The sequence below is a fragment of the Cryptosporidium ubiquitum genome, assembly GCF_001865345.1.
Source record: "Cryptosporidium ubiquitum isolate 39726 chromosome Unknown contig_9, whole genome shotgun sequence".
Taxonomy (NCBI): Eukaryota; Apicomplexa; class Conoidasida; order Eucoccidiorida; family Cryptosporidiidae; genus Cryptosporidium; species Cryptosporidium ubiquitum.
In genome coordinates, this window is record NW_021639823.1 from 163,361 (window position 1) to 174,708 (window position 11,348).

Sequence of the window (11,348 nt, forward strand, 5' to 3'; positions counted from 1 at the left end):
AATTCGAATTTTAAATCAACCATAAATTATTTTTTTTTCTAAGTTTTATGTGTAATAACCAAATATGAGTATAGAGTTCAAAAGCAGAAACAGTAGGAATCAAGGTGATTTAGAAAGTAATACAAATGAAACAAAAGAGAGTTCATCCATTATTGAATCATTAAAATATGGCTCTAATAAATCATCTTCACTCAATTCTGCACTAGCCAGTTCAAATCATACTAATACTTTAGCTAGTAATGTTCGAGTAGTTGAGGTTCCACTTAAAGAGTCTGCAATATGGGTACAAATGTTGATTGGGTTCGTAACAGTAGTCAAAGCAACAGTTGGAACAGGGATACTTTTTGCTCCCTATGCAATTGTTAAATCGGGTTACAGTGTAAGTATAGTGCTCATTTTGGTTTATTGGTTATTAAATATAACTTGCACTCTTCTTATGTTTCAATGCGCTGATGAAGTTAATGATACATATTCAAGTATCGCCTTTGCAGCAATGGGTAAAACCGGTAAAATTCTGGCTGACATTTCAATCATATTTACGCAATTATCATTTTGCGCAGTATTTGTAACTTTTGTAACCAAAGCAATACAAAATGTAATTTCTGGCATTTATGATTGTGCACCAGCATATATAGAATACGGCACAGCATTAATTACCTTTATCCAGCTTATTGTATATATTCCTATGTCATGTTTTGGTAGGATTCAGTCATTAGGCCCAGCTATGATAATGGCAAATATTGCACTTTTTGTTGGCCTTGTTACAGTATTCACCTACTCAGCTTTAGAACTAGCAACAAATATATCAAATAATAATATGGCTGAAATTTCATATTTCACAAATTTAGAATCGATTGCAGGTCTTGTCGGTACCGCTGCGTTTTTGTGGGTATCTGGCCCAGTTGTAATATCTTATTATGTGTCAATTGCGGATTACAATGCGAGAAAAAGATTTACTTGGTTATATTTTATTGCAATAACATTTGTTTTTATACTTACTGTATCATTTACTTTTGTTTCAGCTTTTGGATATGGCAAACATACTTTTTCTGCAATTACTTTAAATCTTCCTATTACAATTGGAGCAATGTCTGGTCAAATCTTCTTTGCTATTTCAATTTTGCTTTCATTTCCATTAATGATCTTTCCAGTAAAAGAAATTGTTACCAAATATATCGATAATTATTGGAAGAAACATAACAAAAATAAAATTGTGGAATTTATTGTGCCTGCTGAACAGATTAGACAACTTAGCATTCAGAAAACACCAAGTAAATTAAATACTCCAATTATTTCTCAGAAAAACTCCCCTGGAAAGGAAAATTTAAGTCCAAATTCTGTTAATTCGAAATTAGGTTCAAAAATCCTTCTTAGACAGCCAAGTGGATCAATTTCCTTTAAAATTGAAAACTCCAAGAAAAATTATTCTTATTACTTAGTCAAAGCAGCACCTTCACTCATTGTGATAATATTGAGTGTAGTTTGCTGTATGACAGCCTTTTTCCTCATCAACTCGCTCGGAAACTTTGTAAATCTTGTTGGAGGTATATTTTGTGTTCCAATCAGTATTATTCTTCCCGCACTCTTCCACCTAATGTTGTTTAGAAAGAGAATCTCACTTCCAATTTTTATTTTGGACATTTTACTTATAGTTTCTGGAGTAATTACCTCAATTATTGTCATTTGGTATACATTCTCTTCATGGAGCGTTTCTAACGAATCTATTTGTAATATTAAACACTAACTCAGCCACTATTTGTTTTAAATAACTAATTAACTCAATTCTAATTTTTATTTTTATTACTTAATTCTATTGAATTAATTATACTCTTATTTTGGAACCTCAGATTTTGGTAGAAACTTCTTAAATGTGTTATCTATGGTTCACTTTAATACAAAACGTATATTATATTCTTAAATTACTTTCATAAAATTAACAGAAAATAGGTTGATCACTTATTAGATTTTTATTGATCACCTTGGTTTTAAAATTATATTTCAAATAATTCATTTTTCCTTAAAATAATAATTAATTATACTGATGCATGTAATTCAATAAAATGTACTGTCGACAAAATATCAACGTTATGTGGGGATTTAACTTGATAAAAAAAATCTTCATCGTAGAATCAAAAATCGAGATAAACTAAAAAATAAATTAAAATTAAAAATTGTTATTGAATTCTTTTGTTTGCAGTTTAAATCTTGAACTATGGAAAAAAAGGATATTTCAATTGTTGTTGCTGCTTCTGTTATGAACAGGGGAATAGGTATAAATGGGCAACTACCTTGGGCCATATCTGAAGATTTGAAGTTTTTCTCAAAGATAACTAGTAATCATTGCGATGAAAATAAAAAAAATGTACTCATTATGGGGAGAAAAACATGGGATTCTATTGGAAGAAAACCTTTAAAAAACAGAATAATTGCCGTTATTTCTTCCAGTTTAAAATTAGATGGAGACGATCCTAATGTTTGTATATTTAGAAGTTTGAAGGATTCAATTGATGTTTTTATGAATGACAATAAAATTGAAAATATATTTATCTGCGGTGGAGAATCTATATACAAGGAAGCTTTAAGTGAGAATTATGTGAATAAAATCTACCTAACTAGAGTAGCACTGGATGATATAGAATTTGACACCTATTTCCCAGAAATACCAGAGACATTTTTACCAATATATATGTCTCAAACATTCTGTAGTAAGAATATTTCTTATGATTTTATGATTTTTGAAAACAAAGGAGGTAAATCTCTATCTTACGGGGATCCTATTAGAGGCCAAGTAAAATCTATCGATGATACAGTTGATCTCCTTACTGAAATATTCGGGGTTAGGAAAATGGGAAACAGGCATAGATTCCCGAAGGAAGAAATTTACAATACTCCAAGTATTCGATTCGGAAGGGAACACTATGAATTTCAGTATTTGGATTTGCTTTCCAGAGTCTTGGAAAATGGAGTATATAGAGAAAATAGGACGGGTATTAGTACATATTCAATATTTGGAGAGATGATGAGATTTGATTTAAGAGAATCCTTTCCACTTTTAACAACAAAAAAAGTTGCAATTAAGTCCATTTTTGAGGAGTTGATTTGGTTTATTAAGGGTGATACTAATGGAAACCATTTAATAGAAAAAAAAGTTTATATTTGGTCAGGCAACGGCTCAAAAGAGTATTTGGAAAGAATAGGTTTAGGACACAGAGAGGAGAATGACTTAGGCCCAATTTATGGCTTTCAGTGGCGTCACTTCAATGGTGAATACAAAACAATGCATGACGACTACACCGGAGTTGGAGTTGACCAATTGGCAAAGCTTATCGACTCTTTAAAGAACAAACCGAAAGATAGAAGACATATACTAACAGCTTGGAATCCATCCGCTCTCTCTCAAATGGCTCTCCCACCTTGTCATGTGCTTTCCCAGTTTTATGTAAGCAATGACAACTGTCTTAGTTGTAATTTATACCAGAGAAGTTGCGACTTGGGATTAGGGTCGCCATTTAATATTGCATCGTACGCTATACTTACTATGATGTTAGCTCATGTTTGTGATTACAAACCTGGTGAGCTCGCTATTTTTATAGGTGATGCTCATATATACGAAAATCATTTGACTCAATTAAAAGAGCAACTAAGCAGACTTCCACGCCCATTTCCACAACTCAGATTTAAAAGAAAGGTTGAAAATATTGAGGAATTTGTGTGGGAGGACATTCAATTGATTGGATATTGTCCTTATCCACCCATAAAGATGGAAATGGCGGTATAATTTATTTCCTTAAAATATTCAGAACTTTATGTTTTATAGATAGACAAGATATAAATATTTCTCAAAATTTTCTCATTAGATTGTGGATGAATGATTGCATAATATGTTTTATGTATTTTTTTGGGTTATTAGAAATACCTGACAACTGGTCTTCTCTATATTTGAATTATTAAGCCAATTCAAATTAAATGATGTAATTCAATCTTACTAAAATTCATGATCTTTAAATTTGTGGATTTTTTATATATGTTTTTGTTCCAAACTTTTAAGATCGGTGTTTAAAACTGTTAATGAATTAATGTATATTCATAATTACTTGGGAGAGGGGGAAATTTTGTCAACAATTTTGTTTAAATTCTTAAGCCCAAACATCTTTTTTTCTTTAAGACTTTATTGCAAAATCTACGTTTTAATAGTGCCTTAATTTATTTGAATGAAAAATATTGTTTGGTTATTTAAAATATATTATTTTTTTTACGAAAATGATTCAATTAAAAGTTAATCAGATTTCCAATAATTGGCCCTTTATACCCAAGATTACACCATTTGAATTAAGTTATTAGAATGATTTTTTAATCATATTTATTTCAGAAAATAATATTTTATATAATATATTAGCATACAAATTTGAATTACTATCAAAAAAAATAATCGTAATTATTATGTAATTAATAAAAAGTAAGGTAAAAAGAGCCTAATCAAACAAAATTATATTATTCATTACTTAGGCTAATAAAAGTAATTTAAGTTCTAAGTAATTCGAGAACCTAAATCTAAGATATCGGAACGGTTACACACAGATAGTATAATACACCTATACTTTAATTAGATTCACACAAAAAATTGGAAAAATTTTAATTTAAAATATTGAAAATAATTTTAAAAAATGAGAGAAAATATTTCACAAAAATTATTAATAATTTATTCTATAACAATACTGTTATTTTTTAATAAAATACAAAAAAACTTTATTTTAGGAAAAGAACTTGAAAAATACAAAGAAAAAAGTAGTGATAATAAACTTGATTTATATAACCAGGATGAAGTCGACAGAATGTCTGTAACCGAACAAGAACCACATTTAGTTAGTTCAATAGATTCAAAATTTAAATTTACAGATGCTCCCAATATCGGTGAAGATCCAAGTAAAAACAGTGATTCTTCATCTGATAATAAAAACACAAAAAGCAGTGATAGCAGTAGCAGTAGTGACGAAACTAGTACTGATAGTGATAGTAGCAGTGAAGACGATAATAGTAGTAGCAGTGAAGACGATAGTAGTAGTGGCAGCAGTAGCAGTAGTGAAAATGATACTGACAGTAATAATGAGACATCAAGTGATTCAAGTCTTGATGAAGAACCTAGTACATCTAAACAAGTTGGGAAAAAAAGGAAAAAATCATATGCAAAAAAATCTGTTAGAGGAATTAAAAAATTAAAAAGAGAAAAGGAACTTTCTGAAACAGAGAAATCTAAACTTAGAAAATTTATCTTAAAACATCACTTAACATTATTAATAGCTGAAATTGAAATTCGGTTGTTTAACTCAAAAAATTTGGTCACTACAGATTACTGGCTAGAAAAAAACCAACTTAAATTGGAAAAGGAATTCGTCTTTGATATTGTGAATGCAATTGAACGACAAGAAACTCATTTTAGAGGCTTTAAATCACTAAATCTTGGATATTACTTTGAAAAAATTAATAGAATAAAACGAAATTTAGTTCCAAGTTGTATTGGTAATGAGAAGAGTGTTTTTAATCAAATGAATATATTTAAACAAAATACTAAAAAAATAAAATGTAGTGAAATAAAGTTGAGCTTCGTAATTATTAATTTGATATTTAAGCACAACCTATTCTTTAATTATAATATGTTTTTACTATATTTACTGCTTTGCTCGTATACTGAGCTAGAGGATATGGAATTTCATGAATCTTTAATTATGGTATTAAAAAACCAGCATTATTTGGGAGCTAAAATTTCAGTTATTGGAGGAGAAAGTTTTTCCGAATTTCTTAATTACACAAAAAATTTTTTTGATGAATATTCAAATTTTAAAATTCAAGGAATGGAAAAATATCAACAACTAAGATTCCCTTTAAATTTTAAATTGATTAATGTTGAAGAGTTTGGATTAAATCTTTGTCTTGTATTATTAGAGTTACATATTTTAAGTAAAAACGAACTTAGTGATAGACAAGTTTTTCTTTTCTTTGGTTCGAGATTCAAATCATCTCCTTTGGTTTTATTAGCAAATGATATTTACAAGCTTGCAAAACAAAATACCTATATTACTACGGATGTTGTAGCTTCCATTCTGTTTGATAATAATACATTCATTAGAATACAAAAAAGGATTTTAGAATTACATAACCTAGATCTTAAAAATTTGAAAAATCAGTTCAATTATTGTTTTGAAATTAAAGAAGGTTTTAATGAACTTCTTGGAATTCGCAGAAATACTGATATTCAAGAAAAGAGTATTATAAAAACAATTAATCGTCATAAAGTTAAATTAAACTTAAAATATCCATTTTTAAATTAAAATGTATTTATTTCAAGTCAAATATTTAAATGAGAATGAATTATTTTCAAGTTTTTTTAAGAAATCAATTCAACATTTTTGCTTAAATAAGAATATCTTTTATTGGCATGTAAAGTTTTTTGTTATATAAAAAATTATAAAATGATAATTATCAATAATTAATTTTAATTTTATAGTATTTTATTAAAATTTAGTAGGTATAGAATTAATATTGGAATTCGAACCTAATTTAAACATTTACATCCTCAATATATTTTCTTATTAGATTATTCACATAATTAAGTTATTTTCTTTTTTTTTTGTGTCTTATTCATGTATTTCAGAAATAATGTCTTTTTCAAAATTTTTGTTATCAACATTTCTTTCGTAATTTAACATTAATCGTTTTTTTAAAGTTTATTCAACCTATTACCAACCAAAAAGTATAACAACAGTGATTTAATATGTTAAACTATTGAATTGATTTATATATAAATATAATAATTTAAATAATTAAAATAGTTTTTATACAAAATCATAATAAATAGTTATTATTTTATAGTTTTTTATTAATCCAATATAAACAAAAATAGGAATTTCTTTGTGGTAAAATCTCAAAAATGAGTTTGCCATCACTGTCGTTGCACACAAATAAATTTCAATCATTAAAAAGTCATTTTATGATAACAAATCAAACAAAGAAAGTAATTTTATTTTTATTATATAATTATTAATCAATTTAAAATTAAGTTACAAATACTTTCATTCATTTGAGCTAAAGTAAAATAAAATAGAATTTTGTTTGTTAGATACAATTAAAAGAAGACAATATTTTGAATAAATATATGGAATGAAAACTAAAAAACTTCATTTCGTTGTTTTTTTGACAACTTTTTTACTATTTTTTTTTGAATTGATTAAATCTGAAGAACAAAAAGAATTCCTAGAGTTTTATGGAAAACCAAACTATAACAATGAAGAAATTAGTATTCAGGAAGAAGCTAGCATTAAATTATTATCGGAAGAATTAGTTATTATTGAAATAGATTTCTTTTTGGTTGGACTAAATAATCTAATAGGTACTAGATTTTGGTTTGATTTGCATGAAATGAATTCACACGAACAAATAGTTTTAGCTATAATAACATATTTAAATTGTATACACAACCCAAACCACATGATACACAAAAACAGGATAGTTCGACACTATATTAATAACCAAGTGAGCATCAAAAGAGAAGTTCTTAGTGATTACAATGGCTATCGTGAGCTTTTAGAAGCTATGGTCACAAAATTTGTGAGAAATACAAGTAAATTTAATTGCTACAGAATGAAAACTGTATTAGCAATGATTTATTTGATTTTTAATGGTGATTACAAACATACGATTTCCGGATTTCTTCTTTTTTTATTAATATGTTCTTACAAGGAACTGGTATTTAGTTCATTTTCTTTGAGTTTCATAAAAGTTATGAAAAATGAACATAATTTGGGTTCAATATTAATTTATTTAGGTGGGAATGACATTTCAGAATTATTAAACAAGATTAAAGCAGTTAGCTATCAATACTCTAATGTAAAATATCCTGTTTCCCCTGAAACCCAAAATATTAAAAACCCTATATACACTGAAATGATTTCAGTCGAAGAGTTAGGTTTTAAGTTTTGCTTGTCAATTCTGGAACTTGCTGCTAATGGGGCAGGAATAAGTGATTATAAATTATTGACGTTGTTTTTTGGGTCAAGAATGGACACGGCAGCAGAGGTATTACTCTCAATAGATATTTTAAAGGTAGCTGGTAGATTTGGGTCTTCTATTACAGAATGTATATCATTATTAATTAATGATCCTAATGTATTTTATAGTGTAAAAAGTAAAATAATGACCTTATATGGATTAGATATCAGTAATTTTAAGTCAAAATTCAATGATTGTGTTCTTTTGAAAGACAAATATACTGTTTTAAATGGAATTGTTAATTATACAGATTACCAAAGGAAAGCGAAGACAAGGTCAAAGAGCAGATCCAGAGAAACGAAGATTTCTTTAAGATCAAAGTACTCATTTCTTTAGTTTAAGTAAATTTATAGGGTTTCAGATCAATTTTTTAAACAATATTTTTACTCGTAGGAATTTTCAAGATAAATATTAGTGGTTTTATTAATGTAAATCTCTGATCAAACGTATTTGATTTTTAGAGTGATTGATAAAAAATTAATAAGCTTTTATGAAACTTTATTCATATAAATAATTTTACCATGATGCCCATAATTAATTTATTAAGAATATTATTTTAATATGGAATATACTATTAAAGTTGAATCAAATTCATTTTTAAAATCCGAATTTTTTTATTAACAGTTACATTAATCAATCTTTATTTAAGGAAATATTTGAAATATAAGTTCATCATTTTTCCAAAAATCAATTAAATGAATAATTTTTAAACTAATTACGCGTTGATTCGAACTCAGATCGATTTAATTATAAATGGAGATATTAATACATTAAGAATTCTAAAGTAATTTAATTGAAAAAGATTACTGGTAATTTTGACCCTATTGACCGTTTCTTTTTTTTGAATAGATTGTAATTATTGAAAAAAAATCAAGAACATTTTCAAATTTGTTTGTTACCGAAATATTATTTTGATTCAAATTAATTTAGTTTCGTTAGTTTTGTACTAAAAAGTTAATTTTTGTATTTAATTACCCAAAACCCCTCTAAATTTCTGTTAAAAAAGTCTTAGAAGAAAAATGTAATAAACAAAATCAAATGAATATAATTTTCTTAATGTAGAAATATTTTAAATAATGGCATATAAAAGTATTTCTTAGTAGTTAAGCAATCATTTTCAAGATTTATGAAACATAGCGTTTTTTAATTTTTATAAAATTTACTAATTAGTAATAATATATACTAAACAACATTAAAGATAATACACTTAAGTTACCACATGAATATAATAGACAACAAGGATATTTAGCAATAACATAATAATATTCTTTTTAAGTAATGTTAAATAATTTACATTTGAGTATAAAAAACCTTTAGCTACGTCTATAGTCACTAGATATTTCACATTAAAAAATTGGGATCAAAAGTTCACATTATCTAAGGGCTCAATTCAATTTTAACTAAACCTAAACTTTGTAAGAAAATATTAATACAAAGGATTTCTTAAAAAAATAAACACTAATTTTATATGGTATTTAAGCTAAATATTGGGATTGATTGAATATATTTTATTTCCGCCATTTACAAAATTAAAGATTCAACATCTTTGATAACTAAGTATAATACTCGTATTAGTAATATAAATTCTGCTAAATGATCTTACAAAAAAAACCTATATTATTTAATAATTAATTTTATACAAGATATAAATATAAAAATAAAAATAGATAAAATACAATATTTACAAAAATATAAAAATTTATAAAATCTTTATTATGAACGATATTTGGCGCGCAAGATTATTAATTTATTATCTATTTTACGAAAACAAAAATCATATTTGAAACATATGAAAGTGTTTTTAAATTTGGTAACATGTATCTTTGAAATAGCTATTTTATTTCAAACTTGGAATGGATATTTAAGTAACTTTTCTAACGATTTGCCATCTAATGGATATTATATCTTTCCCAGTCAAATTAGACCTTCTTTGTTATTTACCAAGGCAGTCTACAGAGAAAGAGGTAATGATGGATCGGATGATGAACGACCAAATAGGAGATGTTGTATCTCTCCAGTAAGTTCAATTGATACAACTGGGTCTGATTCATCTGGTGATTCAGAATCTGAAAGTGAGAGACCAAATATGGGTGCTTTACGTAAGGCTGTTCTTTCTAAATTATCTCAATCTTACTTAAATTATCTTGGAAATAGTTCACCTGAACGTGGTGGAAAGAGCAATAATCAAGAAAGTTGTGAAAGAAACATGAATCAACAAGCTAATCAGGAAAAGAATACTCGACCAAGCCATGAAAATCCAGCTGACTTATCAGATTATTCTGATTCATTTGATTCTGATTCCGATTCATTTGATTCTGTTTCTTCTGATGAAAATAGAAATTGTTCTCCAGAACACGAATATGACACAGTTTATACTGAGTCTAGTTCTGATTTTGATTCATTTGATTCTGATTCTGATTCTGATTCATTTGATTCTATTTCTTCTGATGACAATAGAAATTGTTCTCCAGAACACGAATATGACACAGTTTATACTGAGTCTAGTTCTGATTTTGATTCATTTGATTCTGATTCTGATTCCGATTCATTTGATTCTGTTTCTTCTGATGAAAATAGAAATTGTTCTCCAGAACACGAATATGACACAGTTTATACCGAGTCCAGTTCTGATTCTGATTCATTCTCTCGGAAAAGTACTCTTAAATCACACAAACTCGCGTTTTCTAGTAGCATGGCAACATTTGAAAGCAGGCTTAGAGCTTTACGAGCTAACCTGGAAAAAATTGAAAATTCTCGTCTTAATCGGGTTAAAACCTCAGCTTGTTCTGGAGGGATTTCTGGGTCAAATTTGAGACTTGGAACTCCTTCTTCTTTAAAGCCACCGTCATCTTCTGACATTAATTTACAACAACCTTGTAATTTTATGCTATATAAACAACCATTTAATTTTCCTGCAAACAATCATTCGGTTTCTAAACAAACTGAGAATTCCGGCCCTAATAATTGTATTGAAACTGGGATTAATTGTGATCAGAGGGAAGTTGATTCATCTGAATCTACCAAAGTTAAGGAAGAATCATCACGAGTCTCCACGCCAGCTAAGTGTTCTGGTTTATCTTTAATTTCTCATGTTAAAATTGGCCCTGTACCAAAAGTTGATCAAAGGAAAAGAAGTATAACCAAGTACAAAATGTGTGGTGATACTGATAATACCGAAAATACTAAAAATACATCAGGTTCTCAAAAAAGAAATTTAGGTAGACTTTCTGCTGGCTATGCACTTCAACCTTCATCTACAAAACTTTCAAAAACTTTTAAACGCCGAGCTCCCTCTCCACCAATTA

General features: G+C 27.5%; 5 protein-coding genes across 5 annotated transcripts; all 5 read left to right on the top strand.

Annotated features, from left to right (window-relative positions):
* Positions 1-64: 64 nt before the first annotated feature.
* Positions 65-1,744, top strand: cubi_01691 (transporter protein; the record flags this gene model as incomplete). Its single annotated transcript, XM_029018703.1, has 1 exon — positions 65-1,744. One exon carries the CDS (start codon positions 65-67, stop codon positions 1,742-1,744), a length of 1,680 nt encoding a protein of 559 aa, XP_028874138.1.
* A 468-nt stretch (positions 1,745-2,212) lies between these two features.
* Positions 2,213-3,778, top strand: cubi_01692 (dihydrofolate reductase-thymidylate synthase; the record flags this gene model as incomplete). Its single annotated transcript, XM_029018704.1, has 1 exon — positions 2,213-3,778. One exon carries the CDS (start codon positions 2,213-2,215, stop codon positions 3,776-3,778), a length of 1,566 nt encoding a protein of 521 aa, XP_028874139.1.
* An 886-nt stretch (positions 3,779-4,664) lies between these two features.
* cubi_01693 (uncharacterized protein) lies at positions 4,665-6,326 on the top strand (the record flags this gene model as incomplete). Its single annotated transcript, XM_029018705.1, has 1 exon — positions 4,665-6,326. One exon carries the CDS (start codon positions 4,665-4,667, stop codon positions 6,324-6,326), a length of 1,662 nt encoding a protein of 553 aa, XP_028874140.1.
* An 829-nt stretch (positions 6,327-7,155) lies between these two features.
* On the top strand, positions 7,156-8,379 carry cubi_01694 (uncharacterized protein; the record flags this gene model as incomplete). The annotated part of the gene is made up of 1 exon (XM_029018706.1): positions 7,156-8,379. One exon carries the CDS (start codon positions 7,156-7,158, stop codon positions 8,377-8,379), a length of 1,224 nt encoding a protein of 407 aa, XP_028874141.1.
* Positions 8,380-9,832: 1,453 nt separating this feature from the next.
* On the top strand, positions 9,833-11,183 carry cubi_01695 (uncharacterized protein; the record flags this gene model as incomplete). The annotated part of the gene is made up of 2 exons (XM_029018707.1): positions 9,833-11,089; positions 11,160-11,183. The coding sequence occupies 2 exons, from the start codon at positions 9,833-9,835 to the stop codon at positions 11,181-11,183; spliced, it is 1,281 nt and encodes a 426-aa protein (XP_028874142.1).
* Between the last annotated feature and the right edge of the window lie 165 nt (positions 11,184-11,348).